The sequence below is a fragment of the Anomaloglossus baeobatrachus genome, chromosome 2, assembly GCF_048569485.1.
Source record: "Anomaloglossus baeobatrachus isolate aAnoBae1 chromosome 2, aAnoBae1.hap1, whole genome shotgun sequence".
Taxonomy (NCBI): domain Eukaryota; kingdom Metazoa; phylum Chordata; class Amphibia; order Anura; family Aromobatidae; genus Anomaloglossus; species Anomaloglossus baeobatrachus.
This window is the reverse complement of record NC_134354.1, coordinates 673,259,101-673,284,328: the sequence shown is the minus strand read 5'-3', so window position 1 is coordinate 673,284,328 and position 25,228 is coordinate 673,259,101. Positions and strand designations below refer to the sequence as shown.

Below are 25,228 nucleotides of genomic sequence, written 5' to 3'. Positions count from 1 at the left end.
TGATGCTGCCACCCCTGTGTTTCATAGTTGGGATGGTATTCTTAGGCTTCAAAGATTCTCACTTTTTTCTCCAAACCATAAACCAAACCATAAACCAAACCATAATGACCAAATGGTCATTATGGCCAAACAGTTGAATTTTAGTTCCGTCACACCTCAGGACATGACTCCAAAAATTAAGGTCTTTGTTCCTTTGTGCATTTGCAAACATTAATCTGGCTTCGTTTCTTTTGGAGTAATGGCTTCTTCCTGGCAGAGTGGCCTTTCAGCCTATGTTAATACAGTACTAATTTCGCTGTGAATAATGACACAATCTTACCAGCTTCTGCCAGCATCTTCCTTCCTGAGCGTATGATGGCTGGACATTCCCATATTGTTTGTGCTTGCATATAATTGTTTGTACAAATGAACGAGGCACCTTCATACACAAAGAAGCAGTGTGTTTCAGGTGTGCATTAAAATATATTCTCAGGGGTGTTGCCAATAAACCAGAAGCTTCCAACGACATGACATCATCATATTCAATGTCCCATTTCTTTGTCGCTCCATTGGGAGACCCAGACAATTGGGTGTATAGCTTCTGCCTCCGGAGGCCACACAAAGTGTTACACTTAAAAGTGTAAAGCCCCTCCCCTTCTGCCTATACACCCCCCGTGCCTCACGGGCTCCTCAGTTTTTATGCTTTGTGCGAAGGAGGCTGACATCCACGCATAGCTCCACATCTTAGTCAGCAGCAGCTGCTGACTATGTCGGATGGAAGAAAAGAGGGCCCACAACAGGGCCCCCAGCATGCTCCCTTCTCACCCCACTCTGGTCGGCGGTGCTGTTAAGGTTGAGGTACCCATTGCGGGTACATAGGCAGGAGCCACATGCTGTTTTCCTTCCCCATCCCTTAATGGGCTCTGGGTGAAGTGGGATCCTAATCGGTCTCCAGGCACTGGGACCGTGCTCCCTCCGCAGCCCCTGGGGAATCTGCTGGACAGGAGCCGGGTATCGTCAGGGACAAGTCCCTGCTACTGTGAGGTACTCTGTGTCCCCCTGGGGGACCGCGCATGGAGCGCTTGTGCCATACACACTGCAGCACTGCTGGGTGTGTTAGTGCGCCGGGGACTACCGCGCCGGCCGCGCTTATTTGCCGGCCGCGCTTATAACTTTAGTCCCCGGCTTTTGCGGCCTAGTATCGCATATTCCCGCCCCCAGGCCTGCCAGTCAGGGGAAGGGCGGGACGCTGCACAGGACGTCAGCGCTGAGGGCTGGAGCATACTTTGTATCCTCCTCCCCCCTCACTCAGCACAGTGGGGCATCAGATTCCCGCACTTTCTAGGGCTCGCCCACGGCCCCCTCCTCCCCACAGAACGCCGGCAGCCATTCCTGTCAGCACTTCTGACGCTGGAGAGGAGAGACAACGGCTCTGGGAGGCCCAGGCAGGGAATCTGGTGATCACACAACCGCTTTGAGCGGTCGGTAAGCAGCACCTGGGTGCTGGCCCCACTGAGTGCCGAAGTGTACATATATATATATATGCTTATATGCTATACATTTACACTGTACGGTCGCACTGTTGATTTTTGGCTATATACCCTCCTGGATTGTACTCAGAGGAGACAACAGCATGTCGTCCGCAAAAAGCAAGGGTGCCAAAGCACAGGCTTACTTTGCAACCTGTACCTCATGTGCGGCTATACTACCGGCAGGTTCCACCGATCCTCATTGTGTGCAATGCTCGGCCCCTGTGGCACTTACTCAGCCGGAGCCTCTGCTACTGGTGGCCCAGGTGGAACCACCTGCTACCACTGTCCAGGTGACAGGGACGGAGTTTGCAGTATTTGCTGACAAACTGTCTGAGAGTATGGATAAATGGTCTGCTAAGATACTAGAAGCCTTACAGTCCAGACCGGTGACTCAGGCCACGGGCACTGTTGAATCATTGACCCCAGGCCCCCCTCAGTTGGAGCAGCAAAGTGCTCCTGTTGTGACCCATAGGTCCCAGGGTGAGGTCTCTGACACGGACCGCAGTCCCAGGCCGCCTAAGCGGGCTCGCTGGGAAATTCCCTCGACTTCATCACAGTGTTCAGGGTCTCAGCATGAGGACTCTCTGGATGATGAAGCGGAGGTAGCAGATCAGGATTCTGATCCTGAGGCCGCTCTCAACCTAGATACACCTGAAGGTGACGCCATAGTGAATGACCTTATAGCGACCATCAATCAGGTGTTGGATATTTCTCCCCCAGCTCCTCCAATTGAGGAGTCAGCTTCTCAGCAGGAGAAATTCCGTTTCAGGTTTCCCAAGCGTACATTGAGTACGTTTCTGGATCACTCTGACTTCAGAGAGGCAGTCCAGAAACACCGAGCTTGTCCAGATAAGCGTTTTTCCAAGCGCCTTAAGGATACACGTTATCCCTTCCCCCCTGACGTTGTCAAGGGCTGGGCTCAGTGTCCCAAGGTGGATCCTCCAGTCTCCAGACTGGCGGCTAGATCCATAGTTGCAGTGGAAGATGGGGCTTCACTCAAAGATGCCACTGACAGACAGATGGAGCTCTGGTTGAAATCCATCTATGAAGCTATCGGCGCGTCTTTTGCTCCAGCATTCGCAGCCGCATGGGCACTCCAAGCTATCTCAGCTTGTCATGCGCAGATTAATGCAGTCACACGTACGTCTGGTCCGCAAGTGGTGTCCTTAACCTCTCAGGCGTCGGCGTTTGCGTCCTACGCCATTAATGCTGTCCTGCACTCTGCGAGCCGTACGGCGGTAGCATCCGCCAATTCGGTGGCAGTCCGCAGGGCCATGTGGCTACGTGAATGGAAGGCAGACTCTGCTTCCAAAAAGTTCTTAACCGGTTTGCCATTTTCTGGCGACCGTCTGTTTGGTGAGCGATTGGATGAAATCATTAAACAATCCAAGGGAAATGTTACGGGGGGCTGTCTGATAACCTAAAGGAGTATCAGACAGTCAGGGTCCACCGTGCAAAGACTCTGCTGCAGACTATGGCAGAGTGCAATACCTCTGTTAACTCACAGAAGGATATAATAAGTAAGTAAAGCAATTCCTCCCTTACTTGGAGGGTGTGTGGAATGATCTCTGTTAATAATCACAGAGACAAAGGCAATGTGTGCGAAATGGCACCTGCCTAGGTCCGCTCTTCTAGTGGTGCAAAAGAGACGAACAGCAGCGTAAGCCGCACAAAGCTCCTACCTCTGTTCGCTCCCCTAGTGTGCGAGGATACGAACAACTGCCAGACGCAGTATAAGGAACGTTACCCTAGCAGCAACGTCCACCTACGAGTCGAACCACAAGGCCCAGCCAGACCATGTGCCTCAGGCACCTGCCTATGTCCGCTCCCCTAAGAGGTAAGGATACGGACAGCAGCCGAAGCTGTAAGGTATAAGAACGCTACCCTGCCGGTAGCGCTCACCTAGCATAGACAGAGGAATGCCTAGAGGAACGCGCACAGAGCGTCTACTCTTATGCATGAACCAAGAGGACTGAGCGCCATGCGGCGTGTGTCAGGGTCTTATATAGACTCTGTGCCTCATCCAAGATGGAGGACACCAGAGCCAATCCGCTGCCAGAACGACAGGAGTGACGTCATGCTGGCCTATCACCGAGCAAGGCATCACAAGCACATGACCAGCGACCAATCGGCATAGAAGGTGTCAGAGACATGTGACCTCGTGTCAGCGATGATGTCACCCGCACATGTGCAATGGCTCCAAGATAGGACTTAGTCTCCAGCGCTCGCACATGTGCAGTAGCAAGAAATCTGGACTTAGTCTCCAGCGCTCGCACATGTGCAGTAGTAAGAAATCTGGACTTAGTCTCCAGTGCTCGCAGCAACCGTAACAGTACCTCCCCCTCAAGGGCCCCCCTCCCGGCGACGCAGGTAATCGGCAACTAAGTCGGGAGCATGGACAGCCTCCTCAGGCTCCCAAGAGCGATGTTCCGGGCCGTAACCCTCCCAATCTATCAAGAAGAACCTGCGCCCTCTAACCATCTTAGAACCAACTATGGCTCGTACCTCATAGCTAGAGTGAGAGGAATCAGAGGCAGGAGAGTGCACTTCACGAGCGTGAGGTAAAATAGCCGGCTTTAGCAGTGAGACATGGAATTTGTCATGAATCTTAAGATGGACGGGTAACTTCAATTGGTAGACTACAGGATTTACCTGTCGAAGAACCTCATAAGGACCCAGGAAGCGATGAGCAAATTTGACAGAGCTCACTCTAAGTCTCACGTGTTTTGCAGAGAGCCACACAAAGTCCCCTGGAGAAAAGACAGGAGCCGGGCGACGAAACCGATCGGACACCGTCTTCATACGGTCCTTAGCTGCTTGGATCGACTCTTGAGTCCGATCCCAAACCTCTCTGGCATTAGTTGCCCAGTCGGCCACAAGAGGAGGAGGTGCAGCAGCGGGAAACGGTACCGGTACCCTAGGGTGTTGCCCATTATTGAGTACGAACGGTGTCTGCCCAGTGGCCTCAGCCAGCGAATTGTTAAGGGCAAATTCTGCCCAGGGTAGGAGGGAGGACCAGTTATCGTGGTTCTCAGCAACAAAGTGTCGAAGGTATATAATCATAGATTGATTGGTACGCTCAACCAAACCATTGGTCTCCGGATGGTATGCCGAAGAGAGATTCAACTCAATTTGCAGAAGGCTACAAAGATCTTGCCAGAAACGGGAAGTAAATTGCGGGCCTCTATCACAAATGATACGATCTGGCATCCCGTGAAGCCTAAAGACATGCTTGAGGAATAGTTTGGCTAGTACCCTGGAAGATGGGATTCTCGATAACGGTACGAGATGAACCATCCGGGAGAAATGGTCCGTAATGACCCACACAAATCTATGTCCCTGTGAACATGGAAGATCACCCACAAAGTCCATGCCTACCACCTCCCATGGTCTATCTGGCACTGGTAAAGGATGCAAGAGTCCAGCCGGTCTCTGCCGTAATGGACGGTTGCGAGCACACGAGTAGCAGGAACCGACATATCTCTTGACGTGGCTGGCTAAGTGTGGCCACCAATACCACCTCTCCAGTAACTCTCGTGTCCGCCTAATACCAAAATGCCCACCCACCTTTGAGGTGTGGGCCCATGACAGTATATCATTCTGTCGATCAGGCGGAACAAAGGTCTTGCCCGGTGGGATTTGGTCTAACGTCACAGGGGAGAGCGTATGAAAAACCCTGGAGGGAAGGATAAGACGAGGTTCGTCAATCTCCTCCTGGGTAGAAAGCATAGAGCGAGACAGGGCGTCTGCCTTGTTATTCTTACTCCCAGACAGATAGTTGATGGAGAAGTGAAAGCGGGAGAAAAACAAGGACCAGCGGGCTTGGCGAGGATTCAGACGCTGAGCGGTTTGTAAGTACGTCAGATTCTTATGGTCTGTATAGACCTGGAAAGGATGTTTCGCTCCTTCCAGCAAGTGACGCCACTCCTCCAAGGCTAATCTCAAGGCGAGCAGTTCCCTATCCCCAATGGTATAGTTTCTCTCTGCTGGTGAAAAGGTTTTCGCAAAGAAGAAACACAGCCTTTTTCTACCTGCACCGTTCTTTTGATACAAGACCGCACCAGCACCCACTGAAGAGGCATCAACCTCTAAGAGGAAGGGCTTACTCTCATCGGGTCTTTGAAGAACGGGAGCAGTTGAAAAGTGTCTTTTTACTGCCTCAAAAGCCTGAGATGTCTCAGTAGACCAGGCTTTGGGATTAGCACCTTTCTTAGTCAAGGCCACCAAAGGGGCCACCAAAGTAGAAAAATGGGGTATGAACTGCCTGTAATAATTTATGAATCCTAAGAAGCGTTGCACCGCCTTCAAGGAATGAGGTTCGGACCATTGCAGGACAGCAGAGAGCTTCGCAGGATCCATAGCCAGGCCCTCTTGTGAGATAATGTAACCCAAAAAAGGCAATGAGGACTGCTCGAATACACATTTCTCGAGTTTAGCAAACAATGAGTGCTCCCTTAAACGGGAAAGGACACGAACGACATCCTGACGATGAGTCTCCAGATCAGGAGAAAAAATCAGGATGTCGTCCAGATACACCACTACTGAGGATAACAGTAAATCCCTGAACACATCGTTTACGAAGTCCTGAAATACTGCGGGTGCATTACATAACCCAAAAGGCATGACGAGGTATTCATAGTGACCGTCTCGGGTGTTAAAAGCGGTCTTCCATTCGTCACCCTTTCGAATTCGTACCAAGTTATAAGCACCCCGCAGATCCAACTTTGTAAAAACTTGAGCTCCTCTCAATCTGTCAAAGAGCTCCGAAATTAAAGGTAATGGGTATTTGTTCTTTATTGTGATTGCGTTGAGACCCCTGTAATCTATGCAGGGACGCAAATCACCCTCTTTCTTCCGAACAAAGAAAAACCCAGCTCCCGCGGGAGAGACAGACTTACGAATGAACCCCTTCTCTAAACTCTCTCTTATATAGGTCGACATGGCCTCCGACTCAGGTATCGACAGGGGGTAAACCCTGCCTTTAGGTGGAACCGAACCTGGGATAAGGTCTATGGCACAGTCATACGGCCTATGGGGTGGAAGAACCTCAGCACCCTGTTTGGAGAACACATCAGCGAAATCCAGATAGGGTGTAGGTATGGGAGAGAGATCAGTAGATGCAACCGCAATGACCTTAGGTGGTAAGGGAAGACATCGGGACTGACATTTCGAACCCCAACTAATAATGCTGTCAGACTCCCAGTCAATGTGAGGAGCATGAGTCCGAAGCCATGGGAGACCCAGAAGGATGTCGTCTATACCCTCAGGCAAAACAAGAAAAGAAATCTCCTCTATGTGACCCTGAGACAGGGAAAGGCGCAAGGGAACTGTCCTCAATGTAATGGAGTCAGACAACATAGTTCCATTAACAACACGGACAGGAATAGGCGCCTCTAACATGATAGAGGGAATATTGTGTCCCTTTACAAATCCTGAGGACACAAAAGTCCCGTCAGCTCCGGAATCCACAAAAGCCATAATAGGCCATGTATTCTCAGATAACGAGAGCTGACCTGGGATACAACACTTAGAGGGTGCAGAAGACGTCTCTAGTAACCCCCCTCTAATGGTTACTAGGCCAGGGAGTTTCCCTGATGACTAGGACACTTGTTGGCATAGTGCCCAGCCTGACGACATACGTAACATATAGGAGGACCAGACTTGCGTAGTCTGGAAGACGTATGACCTAACTCCATAGGAGTGGGAGATGTTTCAGATGCTGAGGAAGATGGTAGTGGACCCTCAACAACTGGAATAGCCCGATGCTTAGGGCGTGAGGAAGAGACCTCGAGTCTACGTTCCTTATGGCGTACATCGATCCTCGTTGCTACTGTGATCAAGTCCTCCAGAGAAGCAGGGACCTCACGAGTAGCAAGAGCATCCTTGACATAGCCTGCCAACCCTCTCCAGAAGATAGGAATCAACACCTTCTCTGGCCAATCTAGTTCTGCCACCAGAGTTCTAAAAGCAATGGCATAAGAACTAGTGGATAACGAACCCTGAGATAGATCTAACAGTCTCAGGGCCGCATCATGGGTAACCTGCGGACCCATGAATACCGCCTTAAGAGCATCAAGAAAGTCTTGATGTCTCAGAGTAACCACATCAGAGCGCTCCCATAGGGGAGTCGCCCATTCTAAGGCTTTGTCCTGAAGTAAGGAGATGATAAAGCCTACTCTGGACCTCTCCGTAGAGAAGCGAGAAGAGTTGACCTCTAGGTGTATCTGACACTGACTAATGAAACCACGACATGATCTGGCATCGCCAGAATATCTGTTTGGCAGAGCAAGTCGAGGATCATGTGCAGATGTCACCATGGTCTGAGGTTTATCCTCTATACTCTTGAACCGTGACTCAAGTACTTGTATGTAACGGTGTAACTGCTGATATTCTGCCATAACTGCCAGACCCTTGGCTCAGTCCTAATGTTACGGGGGGCTGTCTGATAACCTAAAGGAGTATCAGACAGTCAGGGTCCACCGTGCAAAGACTCTGCTGCAGACTATGGCAGAGTGCAATACCTCTGTTAACTCACAGAAGGATATAATAAGTAAGTAAAGCAATTCCTCCCTTACTTGGAGGGTGTGTGGAATGATCTCTGTTAATAATCACAGAGACAAAGGCAATGTGTGCGAAATGGCACCTACCTAGGTCCGCTCTTCTAGTGGTGCAAAAGAGACGAACAGCAGCGTAAGCCGCACAAAGCTCCTACCTGCGTTCGCTCCACTAGTGTGCGAGGACACGAACAACTGCCAGACGCAGCATAAGGAACGTTACCCTAGCGGCAACGTCCACCTACGAGTCGAATCACAAGGCCCAGCCAGACCATGTGCCTCAGGCACCTGCCTATGTCCGCTCCCCTAAGAGGTAAGGATACGGACAGCAGCCGAAGCTGTAAGGTATAAGAACGCTACCCTGCCGGTAGCGCTCACCTAGCATAGACAGAGGAATGCCTAGAGGAACGCGCACAGAGCGTCTACTCTTATGCATGAACCAAGAGGACTGAGCGCCATGCGGCGTGTGTCAGGGTCTTATATAGACTCTGTGCCTCATCCAAGATGGAGGACACCAGAGCCAATCCGCTGCCAGAACGACAGGAGTGACGTCATGCTGGCCTATCACCGAGCAAGGCATCACAAGCACATGACCAGCGACCAATCGGCATAGAAGGTGTCAGAGACATGTGACCTCGTGTCAGCGATGATGTCACCCGCACATGTGCAATGGCTCCAAGATAGGACTTAGTCTCCAGCGCTCGCACATGTGCAGTAGCAAGAAATCTGGACTTAGTCTCCAGCGCTCGCACATGTGCAGTAGTAAGAAATCTGGACTTAGTCTCCAGTGCTCGCAGCAACCGTAACAGGAAAGGACTCATCCTTACCCCAGTCCAAACCAAACAGACCTCAACCACGGAAGGTACAATCGAGGTTTTGGTCCTTTCGGTCCGCGGGCAGGTCTCAATTCTCCTCGTCCAAAAGGCCTCAGAAGGATCAGAGGAACTCCGATTCATGGCGGTCTAAGTCACGTCCTAAAAAGACCGCCGGGGGAACCGCTCCCAAAGCGGCCTCCTCATGACTTTCGGCCTCCTCACACCGCATCCTCGGTCGGTGGCAGGCTTTCCCGCTTTTGCGACGCCTGGCTGCCACAGGTAAAAGACCGTTGGGTGAGAGACATTCTGTCTCACGGTTACAGGATAGAGTTCAACTCTCGTCCTCCGACTCGGTTCTTCAGAACATCTCCGCCCCCCGAGCGAGCCGATGCTCTTCTTCAGGCGGTGTGCACTCTGAAGGCAGAGGGAGTGGTGATCCCTGTTCCTTTTCAGCAACAGGGTCACGGTTTTTACTCCAACTTGTTCGTGGTGCCGAAAAAGGACGGATCCTTCCGTCCTGTTCTGGACCTAAAACTGCTCAACAAACTTGTAAAAACCAGGCGGTTCCGGATGGAATCGCTCCGCTCCGTCATCGCCTCAATGTCCCAAGGAGATTTCCTAGCATCAATCGACATCAAAGATGCTTATCTCCATGTACCGATTGCTCCAGAGCATCAGCGCTTCCTGCGTTTCGCCATAGAGGACGAACACCTTCAGTTCGTGGCACTGCCTTTCGGCTTGGCGACAGCCCCACGGGTCTTCACCAATGGAGTTTCATACTCTCTCAGCGATAGTGAAGCTTCCGCTGGACAAACAGCGTTCACTACAGACAGGGGTGCAATCTCTCCTTCAAGGCCAGTCACACCCCTTGCGGCGCCTCATGCACTTCCTAGGGAAGATGGTAGCAGCAATGGAGGCAGTTCCTTTTGCGCAGTTTCATCTGCGTCCACTTCAATGGGACATTCTCCGCAAATGGGACAGGAAGTCGACGTCCCTCGACAGGAACGTCTCCCTTTCCCGGGCAGCCAAGGCTTCCCTTCAGTGGTGGCTTCTTCCCACTTCTCTGTCGAAGGGGAAATCCTTCCTGCCCCCATCCTGGGCTGTGGTCACGACGGACGCGAGCCTGTCAGGGTGGGGAGCGGTTTTTCTCCACCACAGGGCTCAGGGTACTTGGACTCAGCCAGAGTCCTCCCTTCAGATCAATGTTCTGGAGATAAGGGCAGTGTATCTTGCCCTAAAGGCGTTCCAGCCGTGGCTGGAAGGCAAGCAGATCCGAATTCAGTCGGACAACTCCACAGCGGTGGCATACATCAACCACCAAGGCGGAACACGCAGTCGGCAAGCCTTCCAGGAAGTCCGGCGGATTCTGCTATGGGTGGAAGCCACAGCCTCCACCATATCCGCAGTTCACATCCCGGGCGTAGAAAACTGGGAAGCAGACTTTTTCAGTCGCCAGGGCATGGACGCAGGGGAATGGTCCCTTCACCCGGACGTGTTTCAGGAGATCTGTTGCCGCTGGGGGATGCCGGACGTCGACCTAATGGCGTCCCGGCACAACCACAAGGTCCCGACATTCATGGCACGGTCTCAAGATCACAGAGTTCTGGCGGCAGACGCTTTAGTTCAGGATTGGTCGCAGTTTCAACTCCCTTATGTGTTTCCTCCTCTGGCACTGTTGCCCAGAGTGTTACGCAAGATCCGGTCCGACTGCCGCCGCGCCATCCTCGTCGCTCCAGACTGGCCGAGGAGGTCGTGGTACCCGGATCTGTGGCATCTCAAGGTGGGCCAACCGTGGGCACTACCAGACCGACCAGACTTGCTGTCTCAAGGACCGTTTTTCCATCTGAATTCTGCGGCCCTCAACCTGACTGTGTGGCCATTGAGTCCTGGATCCTAGCGTCTTCAGAGTTATCTCAAGAGGTCATTGCCACTATGAGACAAGCTAGGAAACCAACGTCCGCCAAGATCTACCACAGGACGTGGAGGATATTCTTATCTTGGTGCTCTGATCAGGGTTTTTCTCCCTGGCCATTTGCCTTGCCCACTTTTCTTTCCTTCCTTCAATCCGGATTGGAAAAAGGTTTGTCGCTCGGCTCCCTTAAGGGACAAGTCTCAGCGCTCTCTGTGTTCTTTCAGAAGCGCCTAGCCAGACTTCCACAGGTACGCACGTTCCTGCAGGGGGTTTGTCACATAGTCCCTCCTTACAAGCGGCCGTTAGAACCCTGGGATCTGAACAGGGTGCTGATGGCTCTTCAGAAACCACCTTTCGAGCCAATGAGGGATATTCCTCTCTCACGCCTTTCGCAGAAAGTGGCCTTCCTAGTAGCAGTCACATCACTTCGGAGAGTGTCTGAGCTAGCAGCGCTGTCATGCAAAGCCCCTTTCCTGGTGTTTCACCAGGACAAGGTGGTTCTGCGTCCGGTTCCGGAATTTCTCCCTAAGGTGGTATCCCCCTTTCATCTCAATCAGGATATCTCCTTACCCTCTTTTTGTCCTCATCCAGTTCACCAATGTGAAAGGGATTTGCACTTGTTAGATCTGGTGAGAGCACTCAGACTCTACATTTCTCGTACGGCGCCCCTGCGCCGCTCGGATGCACTCTTTGTCCTTGTCGCTGGCCAGCGTAAAGGGTCACAGGCTTCCAAATCAACCCTGGCTCGGTGAATCAAGGAACCTATTCTCGAAGCTTACCGATCTTCTGGGCTTCCGGTTCCCTCAGGGCTAAGGGCCCATTCTACCAGAGCCGTGGGTGCGTCCTGGGCTTTGCGGCACCAGGCTACGGCTCAGCAGGTGTGTCAGGCAGCTACCTGGTCGAGTCTGCACACTTTCACGAAACACTATCAGGTGCATACCTATGCTTCGGCAGATGCCAGCCTAGGTAGGCGAGTCCTTCAGGCGGCGGTTGCCCACCTGTAGGAAGGGGCCGTTTTACGGCTCTATTTCAAGGTTTTACTTTACCCACCCAGGGACTGCTTTTGGACGTCCCAATTGTCTGGGTCTCCCAATGGAGCGACAAAGAAGAAGGGAATTTTGTTTACTTACCGTAAATTCCTTTTCTTCTAGCTCCAATTGGGAGACCCAGCACCCGCCCCTGTTCCCTTCGGGCTGTTGTTCTTTGTGTACACATGTTGTTCATGTTCAATGGTTTCAGTTCTCCGAAATTTCTTCGGACTGAATTTACTTTAAACCAATTTATAACTTTTCCTCCTTCTTGCTTTTGCACCAAAACTGAGGAGCCCGTGAGGCACGGGGGGTGTATAGGCAGAAGGGGAGGGGCTTTACACTTTTAAGTGTAATACTTTGTGTGGCCTCCGGAGGCAGAAGCTATACACCCAATTGTCTGGGTCTCCCAATTGGAGCTAGAAGAAAAGGAATTTACGGTAAGTAAACAAAATTCCCTTCTTTGTTTAAAGGTATAGTACTCTTAGTGTATGTAAACTTTTGACTTTGCAGAAAGTAATAAAAATGCCTTAAAACATTCTCTCTCATTATTCTGGCATTTGCCAAATATAAATAATTGTGGTTACTAATTGACCTAAAAAGGGAAAGTTTTATTCTGATTTCATGTCAGATAGTGAGAAAACATGCATATGTGTCTGTTTAGATATCGTATGTAAACTTCTGCTTTCAACTGTATATCCAACATCACTGCTACTATCTGAAAGCAGGATATAAATACAGAAAGTTACAGCCTTTCAAACAAGTGTAACATCTCACCATACAAATGTCATAAACAGCCCCCATAATAGTGCCGGCCAGGACATCCCCAGAACAGTGACACCCTCAGTCCATCGAATGGTGATGTCCATAGCCCTCCATGATCATGTCAGTCAGAATATCCCCTTAACAGTGGTACCCACAATCATGACAAAGGGTGATGGATGGGTCCGTTACAGAAGGAGGCACAATGGCACCTGCAGATGATTCATTTTTTTTCCTTTTTTCTTTTTCATTATTCCTATCTGATTTTACAATTTGTTCCTCTTGCCATTTATGATGCTGTTGGTGACAAGGGAAAAAAAAGCACAGACATAAATAGGACAACAGTAACATGATACAACAAAATAAGAGCTTAATAAAAATAATAAGTGTGGCTTATTTGGTTTCGTAAGAAGGACTCTAACATGTCTTTTCTTTTTCTCCTGCAGTCATTGCTTAGCATCCCAGGTTCTCCTTATCTGTCTAGACACAACAGCAAAAGCAGCATCTTCAGTTTTCGGAGAAGTTTCAGAGATCCTGTCTCTGAAAATGAGTTTGCAGATGATGAACACAGTACAGTGGAAGAAAGTGAAGGTAGACGGGACTCCTTGTTCATCCCAGTCAGGCACAATCGGAGGAATAGTTACAACAGTGGTTACAGCCAAGGCAGCCGATCCTCTCGCATCTTTCCAAATCTGCGAAGAAATGTTAAAAGGAACAGCACAGTGGATTGTAATGGCGTGGTGTCATTAATTGGTGGTCCGGGTGCCAAAATTCCTGGTGGACGTCTTCTGCCTGAGGTGAAAATAGATAAGGCAGCTACTGATGACAGCGTAAGAAAGTCCATAGTAGTTTAGTCTAGGCATGGCGGTCCACCCTTCTGCTTCCTGTATGCCGCCCTGAAATACTCAGTTGGATCCTTCCCTGGTGGAATGAGTACTGGTTTTCTCCTAATCTTATTTTAACCTTTGTCTGAACCTGTAAAAAGATTTTGATTAGTCTTTTTATGTTATGTTATTTCCCCAAATTCCACTCTTTTCCTGTGTCTAATAAGGAGACAAAAACACGCAGGATATTTGCATTTATGGTTTTATCCCTACATAAAAACATTAGATGTTTCCTCTAGTTCAATAACTACCTACACCTATGCCTAAATAGCATACGACAAAAAAGCAAAAAAAGCAGCTTATCTACAGATCGAAAAAAGTACGCCAAGCTGCAGGACAAGGGGATCTTATTTTGTGCATGGTCCATATTCCAGATGGTGATTGAGGGCATTCTCTTAGGGGGGCTTTGCACGTTGCGACATAGCTACTGCGATGTCGTCGGGGTCAAATAGAAAGTGACGCACATCCGGCACCAGTAACTATGTCGCAACGTGTAACAACTAGATGCACCCATAAATGATCGCAAAAGCGTAGTAAATCGGTGATCTTTGTAGTGTTGGTCATTTTCATAATTTCGCTGCAGCGACAGGTACGATGTTGTTCCTCGTTCCTGCGGCAGCACACATCGCTGTGTATGAAGCCGTAGGAGCGAGGAACATCTCCTTACCTGCCTCCAGCAGCTATGCGGAAGGAAGGAGGTGGGCGGGATGTTTACGTCCCGCTCATCTCCGCCCCTCCGCTTCTATTGGCCGCCTGCAGTGTGACATCGCTGTGACGTCGCACGACTTGCCCCCTTAGGAAGGAGGTGGATCGCCGGCCAGAGCGATGTCGCAGGGCAGGCAAGTGCGTGTGAAGCTGCCGTAGCGATAATGTTCGCTACGGCAGCTATCACAAGAGATCGCATTTGCGACAGGGGCGGGGACTATCGCGCTCGGCATCGCTACCATCGGCTAGCGATGTCGCAGCGTGCAAAGTACCCCTTAGAGAATATCATGCATGCATGAGAGGAGTAAACGTTCACATTGCATTATTACCTACATTCACCGATCCCATTTGGACTTCCGTCCGAACACCCCGCAAAACAGTTTTGCACGCATGCACCGATGGGGCCATTGACTATAATGGTGCAGACGGAGTCACTGTGTGCTCTATCGCACCATTTTCGGGAGTGTACGCTTACTGGAGGCAGACACCCAGACGCAGTCTAGTATGTTAAGATTAAAAAAAGGTTAGCTGTTGGATGGCTGATCGTTTTATTTTTAGTGATTGAGTTGTGTGCGTCTCTCTTTTGAGACCATAGCTCATTCAGCTACCCGCTGAGGTGTATGGCTAGCTCAAAGGGAACCTGTCCCCGACCGACCTCTCCCCACTTTGCTGGGGGCGCTTGCAGCCTAGGATGTTTTACTCTGAAACCTAGAGGCATTTCCGAGAAGACATATTTTGAAAAGCCGGCCGGGGACTGTGTCTTAACTGACTAGTCTGTGTTACAGCTCCTACCTACCCGCCTCCAGTGACTGACAGGCCTCCCCCTATATACACACAAAGGAAAAGATCTGCCAGTCAGTCAACTGGAAATAACAATGTGGAACAAAGAAGCGCAATAGGATCTTCACCGGTAGGGAAATAATAAACAGAAATTATACGCGCTCACATATTGCGGTTGTGACAGTCACAACCCCTTTAAAAACACATGCAGAGATGGTAACAGTCGCAGCCCCAAAGTTAAGATGTAGACATCAATAGAAGAATAAATCGGGTACACGCCACGCTATCACCATGGAATCCAATGTTAATATAATTCCTTTATTTTTCGTACAGGTCGACACATTTCAGAGACATCCATCTCCTTCATCAGGACATCAAAGGAACTGTTCCTTTTGGTCCTGATGAAGGAGAAGGATGTCTCTGAAACGCATCGACCAGTACAAAAAATAAAGGAATTATATTAACATTGGATTCCATGGTGATAGCACAGCGTATATCAGATTTCTTCTTCTATTGATTTCTAAGTCAGTCAACTGGAGAGAAGTGGGAGAAGTGGGGAGAGGTCGGCCAGGGACCGCATCTGACTAGACTGAAATGACACAGTAGTTACGCAGCCAGTGTCTGTTTCATTCTGCATATCATTCGGTCAGCTTGAATCTGATGACAGTTTCTCCTTAAAGCACCACTGCATCGTTTGTTTTTTTTTCTTTCCTCTCATTGCAGGAGTAACACTTTAAGCCTGCTTTACACGGGACGACCGATTGTGCGATTTCACAATCGATCATACCCGGCTCCGTCGTTTTTGCGTCACGAGCAAATCGCTGCCCGTGGCGCACAAACTCGTTTAACCCTCGTCACACGTACTTACCTTCTGGATGACCTCGCTGTGGGCGACGAACGTCCACTTCCTGAAGGGTGAGGGACGTTCGGCGTCACAGCGACGTCACACAGCCGCCGGCCAATAGAAGCGGAGGGGCGGAGTTGAGCGGGACGTGGGTGCCGCGGGACGGAGGTAAGCTGCTGTTCATCGTTCCCGGGGTGTCACGTGGAGCGGCGTGAGCTACCCTGGGAACGATGAGCAACTGCCGCCATTTTAATTAAACAAGATTATGAAACCGAGCGACGAGTACACGACTCACGATTTGATTTGTGAGCGATACTGCGTCGCTCGGAGGTGTCACACAGCCCGATGTCGCAAGCGATGCCGGATGTGCGTCTCAAAAACCGTGACCCCGACGATCTATCGCACGATAGATTGTCTCGTGTAAAGCACCCTTTACATCTAAGCCCCGGGTATGATACTCACCTTCCAGCGGCTTCACATTTTTCAGTGTCGCTGCAGGGCCATCTTGTGCCTGTAACTTCTCATTGGCTGGAAGTCATAAGTTATATCACAAGTGCCCAATGCATCTCTGTGAGAGCAAGAACGAGCCTCTCACAGAGTTGTATTGAGTTGTAACCTCCGGCGCGCTCCATGAAACACTGGAGCTACCGGCAGGTCTCAGATCAGGAAACCGACATCAATGGCGGCAATAGAAGGTCAAGCCGCTGTTAGGTGAGTATAATAAAGGGGTCAGGAGACTTAGATTTATAGCACCACTCTGGCACCATAAAAAATACTGCTGGTGGGGTGCTTTGAGTATTTTGGGGCTTACAGGTGGGTATTTGTTTGATGCTTTTATATAGAGCAGGAGGGTCTCTGGTGAATATAGCAGTGTGGAATACCCAACACAACCACTACTAAGTGTCCAAGATGCAGGTAGCTGCAGCACTGTAAGCAGTGAGCGAGCAGAGAGTTGATGGCCCATCCTAAGGTTGCAATATGTAACCTGTGATACAACAAGCAGTCTTGTTTTTTATGCAATTTCTAAAATAAATTGATGGAGAACGTTGCCCAACAAACCACAGCACATTTTAGCTTACCAGGATTCCACATACTTCCCTACTACATTCCAATATTACAACCATACTTGTATATCACGCACAATTAGATAAATGACAGATACATCTGTAATATGATGTTATAAATGTTAATGCTTCAATTCACTAATATATTTGTAAATTCCAGTTTGCTTTTGTCTCATCTAACCCAAAACGTTCTATAATCTTTCACTTCTTCATTATATACCCAGATAGCATGTTAGCCTAGCGTATAACTACTCTAATTCCTTCTCTAACCCGGCATGATGCATGCTTAGAAAACATAAGAACACAGATAAAATAGATGATGGGAAATCCACAATAATCGACCTTCACTATGGCAGTGGGATGGTCAGGATGGTATGTCTACGAGAGATACAGAAACAGCTAGGAAAGGACACGTCGGGCCACTGTGCATACCATGTTTCCCCGAAAATAAGACACTGACTTATCTACTTTTTTCCCTTGAAAAAGGCGCTAAGGCTTATTTTCGAGATAAGGCTTATTTTACGGGAAACACGGTACATATTCTATCATTAGTGGCCGATAATAGTAGAAGGATAATTTGAAGCTCTCCCGTTCTAGTATTAGATGAGTTCTCCATGGTTAGACTCCCACCAATTTCATATTTTTCATCTATACTAAGATATATTGAATTAATGCTATTGGAAAATCTGATGTGGCTGATTTTATTACCAGTTTTACAGAAAGGATTGTAGGAATAAAACATGAATAACTAGTTATAAAGCATTCTTTATAATTAGGGATGATCGAATACCTTAAATATTTGGCTTTGTGATATTTGCCAAATAGGTAGCTGCTATTCGACTAGTCGTGAATGTTCGATGCGCAATGTCAGTCTATGGGAAACCCGAATAACAACTATTCGTAACTATTCGGGTTTCCCATGGACTTACATTGCGCATCGAATATTCGCATAGCGGCGACCTGTTCGTCGGATATTCGCATAGCCGAATATTTGAGGTATTCGATCATCCCTATTTATAATCATTCAGTTTCGATAATTGTAGTTCACGTGAAAGAAGAATTTTAGGAAACTCCCTACAGTAACTCGCTATTCATTATAGTGATATCACCTGTATGAAATTCTGTAGTGTAGATGGCAGGTTTGTGACCGCTAAAGAGTAAGAAAAAGTCAAGTTAGGATATAAGATTCCTCTACCCACTCTTGTCTAACTGTACAAATTGTTTTACAGCCTACAACTGAGGTGGAGATCAAAAAGAAGCCTTCTGGGTCTCTCCGAGTGTCCATGGATCAACTTCATGCATCATTTGGCAAAAAGAATCGAGCCAATAGTGTCCTGAGTGTCCTGACACACACCCTGGTGGAAGGTAATGGACATGCGCCCTGTGTCTGTGATAAAGATCTTATTTGCTATAGCTGGTTTCTTACATTTAGCTGTTTCTCAATGTACATATGTATACAAAATCCTCAATATATGCCAATTTAATAGTTCCATAGTTTTCAAGGTTAAATATAGACATAAATACATCAAGATCAATCTATAATCTAAGGCTAAGGACAAGCGGTGAGTAAAACGGAGCGAGTGGAATGCGATAAAAATATTGCATTCCACTCAAACCAATATTACTCTATGGGGTCGCTCCCATGAGCGATTTTTTCTGAGTCCTAATCGGACCGAGAAAACAATCACAGCATGCTGATTCATTTTCTGTCTCACCCATACAAGTCTATGGGTGCGAGAGAAACATGGCACTGCACTCGCATTACAACGGAGAGCAGAGGAATATACGCATCAGCTAATAATGGAGGAGATGGGGAGATTAATCCCTCCCTCTTCTTTTCAGCACCCGCCCTCTCCTCTGCAGCTGTGCTGTGATTGCAGGATCACATCACAGTGGCATGACACTCGGCTTAGGCCTCTTTCACACATCAGTTTTTTGTCATCATTCACAATCCGTCTTGTGACTGATGCAACGGATCCATCACAGATTGTGGTAAAAGTGATCCGACGGATCCTGTAAAAAACCGGATCCGTCGTATAATTTTTCTTTTCCATGTGAAAGGTTATTTGCTAGTAAAATCAACCTGAGAGGCAGGGAGGGAGAGCGAGAGAGAGAAAGAGAGATTTGTTCAGCCAAACACGGTTTTACCCCATCTGAGCATGCTGTCTTTAAAAAACGGAAGCCGTCGCTGGATTCCGTCATAGGACGGATCCTGCGCCCATAGGCTTCCATTCTAAAAGACGATGGATGGCGACGGATCCAGCGCAGTCTGTTTTTTCTACGGTGACAAAAACGTTCCTCTGGACGTTGCTTCCGTCGGCCACAAAGATTTTACAACTGATGCGTCGTACGACGGATGCAACGTTAGGCCATCCGTCACAATCAGTCACTAATACAAGTCAATGAGAAAAAAACGGATCAGCGCTGGATCCGTTTTTTTCACATTTCGACTGATTGTGACTGATGGCAATAAACTGATGTGTGCAAGGGGCCTTACACTCCAGCAGAGCGGGAGCCGAGTGTCATGTGATACACTCGCAGTACTGCTCGTGTGGCCCCAGCCTATGTTAATCTAGAGGAAGGCAAAATCCCCAATGAGGCAGATGCTAATTGCCCCATATTAGGGGAAAAATTCCTTCCCAACTCCACATATGGCAGTCAGATTAGTTCCCTGGATCATCGTCTCATCACTGAATCTAGTACTTATAACCTATGATATTATATTCATCAAGAAAGGGATCCAGGCCCTTCCTGTACTTTTATAATGAATCACCTATTACAACATCTGGCAGAGAGTTCCATAGTTTCATTTGTCTTAGGGGTACTTTGCACGTTGCGACATCGCTGCTGCGATGTCGTCGGGGGTCAAATCGAAAGTGACGCACATCCGGTGCCAGTAACGACGTCGCAACGTGTAAAGCCTAGATGCACCAATAAACAATTGCAAAAGCATCGTAAATCGGTGATCTGTGTAGTGTCGGTCATTTTCATAATTTCGCTGCAGCGACAGGTACGATGTTGTTCCTCGTTCCTGCGGCAGCAAACATCGCTGTGTATGAAGCCGCAGGAGCAAGGAACATCTCCTTACCTGCCTCCACCGGCTATGCGGAAGGAAGGAGGTGGGCGGGATGTTACGTCCCGCTCATCTCTGCCCCTCTGCTTCTATTGGCCGCCTGCCGTGTGACGTCGCTGTGACGCCGAACGACCCACCCCTTTAGGAAGGAGGCGGGTCGCCGGCCAAAGCGATGTCGCATGGCAGGCAAGTCCGTGTGAAGCTGCCGTAGCGATAATGTTCGCTACGGCAGCTATCACAGGATATCGCATCTGGGGTACTATCAAGCTTGGCATCGCTAGCATCGGCTAGCGATGTCGCAACGTGCAAAGTACCCCTTACAGTAAAGCATTGTTGTCTGTGATGATGAAAGCTTCTTTCACATAGGTGATGCATCCTTGTCATCATTGCAGGCCTAGGTGTAAAATACCAAGAAAGGGCCCGGGATGGGGGACATAAAGTATATACCTGTAAAGGGCCCAAGATGAGGGACATTACTCCATAACAGTGCGTCATGACTACATTTTTCCCCGCATATTTTGTTTTCCTATTTTCCGCGTCTTATAATCTGCTGCGTCTTATAGACTGAAAAAATACGGTAAATTTGGTATCACTGTCATTGGGCTGACCCAAAGAATAAGCTTTCTTATCACTTTTATGATACGGAGAACGGCATAAATAAACAAACAAAAAACAATTCCTGAATTGCTGTTTCTTTTTTGATTCTGCCTCACGAAAAGCGAAGTACAAAGTGTTCCAAAAAGATTATGTGGCTTAAAATGGTACCAATAGAAATTTCAACCTATCCCACAAAAAATAAGCCTTCACATGACTCTGTCAATAGAAAAACAAAAGACGCATCTCAAATTTATCCTGCGCTCTACAGTGAGCGCTTACATTGGGGATTATGAGTAAACTTTGGAAAAACGTGATTCAGACAAAATTTCTCACGTATAATTCACTGTAATGATGACCGAGGGAATCTTTCAATTCTCATTTGGCCTGTGATCCGGTGGTGTCCATCTTTTCGCACGTCTTTTTTTAAGTGAGCGCAAAAGTGCGGTCAACAACAGTTTTGTGCACCTTTGAAAAGACGGACGCCGCTGAACAGAGGTCAACCAGAGCCAAGAGTAACTCTGCCGCCACATTATAGTGCATGTATCTGTCTGGGGTTTCACCTGAATCACGTATTTTGGAGATATAGATGGAAACCCTGCTCAGCATAGATAGAGCACAGGATAAATATAAACTGATCAAAAATGTTCTGTAACCAAATTGCCACAAAATAACATTCAACTCAACCCACAACAAAACAAGTCATTACTCAGGTTCCTCATCTTTTAATGCAAATGTAGGAGGCTTCCGTGTTACTGATAGCACAAAGGTTATTGAAAAGTGCTATGGCTCCCATTTCAAAAATAAATTCAGCAAAATCTGCACTTCCAAATCCAAATGAACTTATTTTTTCTGCTCAACATTATAACAATCTGTGAAGCACCAGGTGGTTGAAGGTGCTCACCACACATCTTGATACAGTGCCATGCAAAAGTATTCGGCCCCCTTGAATTTTTCAACCTTTTCCCACATTTCAGATTTCAAACAGAAAGATAAAAATTTTAATGTTATGGTGAAGAATCAACAAGTGGGACACAATTGTGAAGTTGAACGAAATTTATTGCTTATTTTGAATTTTTAAAAAAAATAATTACCCAAAAATTGGGGCGTGCAATATTATTCATCCCCTTTAAGTTAATTCTTTGTAGCGCCACCTTTTGCTGCGATTACAGCACAAGTCTCTTGGGGTATGTTTCTATCAGTTTTGCACATCGAGAGACTGAAATTCTTGTCCATTCTTCTTTTGCAAATAGCTCAAGCTGAGTGAGGTTGGATGGAGAGTGTTTGTGAACAGCAGTTTTCAGCTCTTTCCACAGATTCTCTATTGGATTCAGGTCTGGACTTTGACTAGGTCATTCTAATACCTGGATACATTTATTTGTGAACTATTCCATTGTAGATTTTGCTTTTTATTTTAGATCATTGTCTTGTTGGAAGACAAATCTCCATCCCACTCTAAGGTCTTTTGCAGACTCCAACAGGTTTTTTTCAAGAATGGTCCTGTATTTGGCTCCATCCATCTGCCCATCAATTTTAACTATCTTCCCTGCCCCTAATGGAGAACAGCAGGCCCAAACCATGATGCTGCCACCACCATGTTTGACAGTGGGGATGGTGTGTTCAGGGTGATTAGCGGTTTTTGTTTTTACGCCAAACATATCATTTGGCATTGTGCCCAAATAGTTTGATTTTGGTTTCATCTGACCAGAGCACCTTCTTCCACATGTTTGGTGTGTCTCCCAGGTGGCTTGTGGCAAACTTCAAACAACACTTTTTATGGATATCTTTGAGAAATGGCTTTCTCCTTGCCACTCTTCCATAAAGGCCAGATTTGTGCAGTGTATGACTGATTGTTGTCCTATGGACAGACTCTCCCACCTCAGCTGTAGATCTCTGCAGTTCATCCAGAGTGATCATGGGCCTCTTGGCTGCATTTCTGATCAGTCTTCTCCTTGTTTGAGATGAAAGTTTGGATGGACGACCGGGTCTTGGTAGATTTGCAGTGGTATGATTCTCCTTCCATTTCAATATGATCGCTTTCACAGTGCTCCTTGGGATGTATAAAGTTTTGGAACTCTTTTTGTAACCAAATCTGGCTTTAAACTTCTCCACAACAATATCTCTGACCATCCTGTTGTGTTTCTTGGTCTTCATGATGCTCTCTGTGCTTTAAACAGAACACTGAGACTATCACAGAGCAGGTGCATTTATGCGGAGACTAGATTACACACAGGGGGATTATATTTATCATCATCAGTCATTTAGGACAACATTGGATCATTTAGAGATCCTCAATGAACTTCTGGAGTGAGTTTGCTGCACTGAAAGTAAAGGGCCGAATAATATTTCACGCCCCAATTTTCAGTTATTTATGTTTCTAAAAAAGTTTAAAATAAGCAATAAATTTCGTTCATCTTCACAATTGTGTCCCACTTGTTGTTGATTCTTCACCATAACATTAATATTTTTATCTTTATGTTTGAAACCTGAAATGTGGGAAAAGGTTGAAAAATTCAAGGGGGCCGAATATTTCCGCAAGGCACTGTAATTTACTTCAAGGGTTCCAGTTCCCAAAATAGGGTCACTTGTTGGGAGTTTCAGCTGTTTAAGCACATCAGGGGCTCTCCAAACGTGACACGGTGTTTGCAAACGATTTCAGCCAATTTTGCATTACAAAAATCCAATGGCTCTCCTTTCCTTTCAAGCCCTGCCATGCACCTAAAATAGTAGATTTTCACCACATTTGGTTTATCGGTGTACTCAGGAGAAGTTGCACCTCAAATTGTATAGTGCATTTTCTCCTGTTACTCTTGTGAAAATGCAAAATTTGGGGCTAAAGTAAAAACTTTCATTCCTTCCTTCGTTCCTGTGAAGCACATGGATGGTTAATAAACTTCTTGAATGTGGTGTTGAGCAGATTGAGGGGTGCAGTTTTTTGAATGGTGTCACTTTGGGGTATTTTCTGTCGCTTAGTCCTCTAAAAGTCACTTCAAATATGATGTGGTCCCTATAAAAATGGTTTTATACATTTTAAAGGGAATCTGTCATCAGAAATTTAGCTTGAAACCTAAAAGTTTCCCCTTCTGCAGCTCCTGGGCTGCATTCTAGCAAGGTTCCTGTACTTTTTGTGGCCCCTTTTAAACCAAATTAAATACTTTATAAACTTGTACCTTTTGCTATGTAAATTTTGTAAATCGCAAAAGGTACAAGTTTATAAAGTATTTAATTTGGTTTAAAAGGGGCCACAAAAAGTACAGGAACCTTGCTAGAATGCAGCCCAGGAGCTGCAGAGGGGAAAACAGTTAGGTTTCAAGCTAAATTTATGATGACAGGTTCCCTTTAAAAATGAGAAATTGCTGATAAATTTTTAAACCTCCTAACTTCCTACCAAAAATGTATTTGCTTTTGTTTTTGTTGTGAAAAATGGTGCTGGGAAATGTTATTTATTATTTTATCTGACCTACTATATTTTTCGTATTATAAAAGGAACTTTCTTTGTCGCTCCATTGGGAGACCCAGACAATTGGGTGTATAGCTTCTGCCTCCGGAGGCCACACAAAGTATTACACTTTAAAAAGTGTAACCCCTCCCCTCTGCCTATACACCCTCCCATGCATCACGGGCTCCTCAGTTTTATGCTTTGTGTGGAAGGAGGCACACATCCACTCATGCATTCTCATACTAGTTATATCGGTTGGAAGAAAAGTGGGCCCCCACGGGGCCCCCGGCATGTTCCCTTCTCACCCCACTACGTCGGCGGTGCTGTTAAGGTTGAGGTACCCATTGCGGGTACAAAGGCCGGAGCCTCATGCCGTTTTCCTTCACCATCCGTTAGCGGCTCTGGGAGAAGTGGGATCCTGACCGGTCATCCAGTTACTGGGACAGTGCTCCCTCCGCAGCCCCTGTGGGAATCTGCCGGACAGGAGTCTAGTCATCAGGGACCGGGCCCTGCATCTCTAAGGTACTCTGTGTCCCCATGGGGGCTGTGCATGGAGCGCCTTCATCCCGGACGCTGCAGCAGCTGCTGATTTGTGAAGACCGGCGGACTTCAGCGCCGACCGCGCCTGCTTGTCGGCCGCGGTCTTAAATTTAGTCCCCGGCTTCATTGCGGCCTAGTAGCAAAACTCCCGCCCCCGGGCCTGTCTGTCAGGGGTAAGGGCGGGACTGCCGACCTGACGTCGGATGTGAGGGCCGGAGCATCCTGTATGTTTCCTCCCCCCTCACTGATCACTATGGGGACCCCAGATTCCCGCACTTTTCTAGCGCCGCCCATGGCTCCACTCCTCCCCAGAGAGCTCCGGCAGCCATTTTTTTTTTACATTCTGCCGGTGGAGGATTTTCAGGAAAGAGCTCTGCAACTCTGGGAGACCTAAGGCAGGGAATCTGGAGGACACACGCTCCACTTTTTAGCGGTCGGTAAGCCACACCGGTCACTCGGTGCTGGTCCCCTTAGGGTGCCGGAATAGATACTATATATATATATATTTCTGTTCGGTCGGGCTATATACCTTTTCCCATATACCCTCAGTGATCACTCTCCTAGGAGACAACAGCATGTCGTCCACAAGGAGCAAGGGTGCCAAGGCACAGGGTTATTTTGCGACCTGTACCTCTTGTGCGGCTATGTTACCTGCGGGTTCCACCTACCCTCACTGTGAGCAATGCTCGACCCCTGTTTTGCTTGCTCAGCCGGAGCCTCGGT

The 25,228-nt window shown here is 47.8% G+C and overlaps 1 protein-coding gene across 4 annotated transcripts in view; it reads left to right on the top strand.

Annotated features, from left to right (window-relative positions):
• The window catches only part of SCN8A (sodium voltage-gated channel alpha subunit 8), a 335,228-nt gene that overhangs the window by 222,740 nt on the left and 87,260 nt on the right, over positions 1-25,228 (top strand). For 2 of the 4 annotated variants that reach the window (XM_075337138.1, XM_075337139.1), the window contains exons 12-13: positions 13,029-13,379; positions 18,089-18,224. In XM_075337138.1, the coding sequence (XP_075193253.1) occupies positions 13,029-13,379; positions 18,089-18,224 (487 nt within the window). Of the gene's footprint in view, positions 1-13,028; positions 13,413-18,088; positions 18,225-25,228 lie in introns of all 4 variants that reach the window. The other 2 variants (XM_075337136.1, XM_075337137.1) reach the window with 1 other exon arrangement.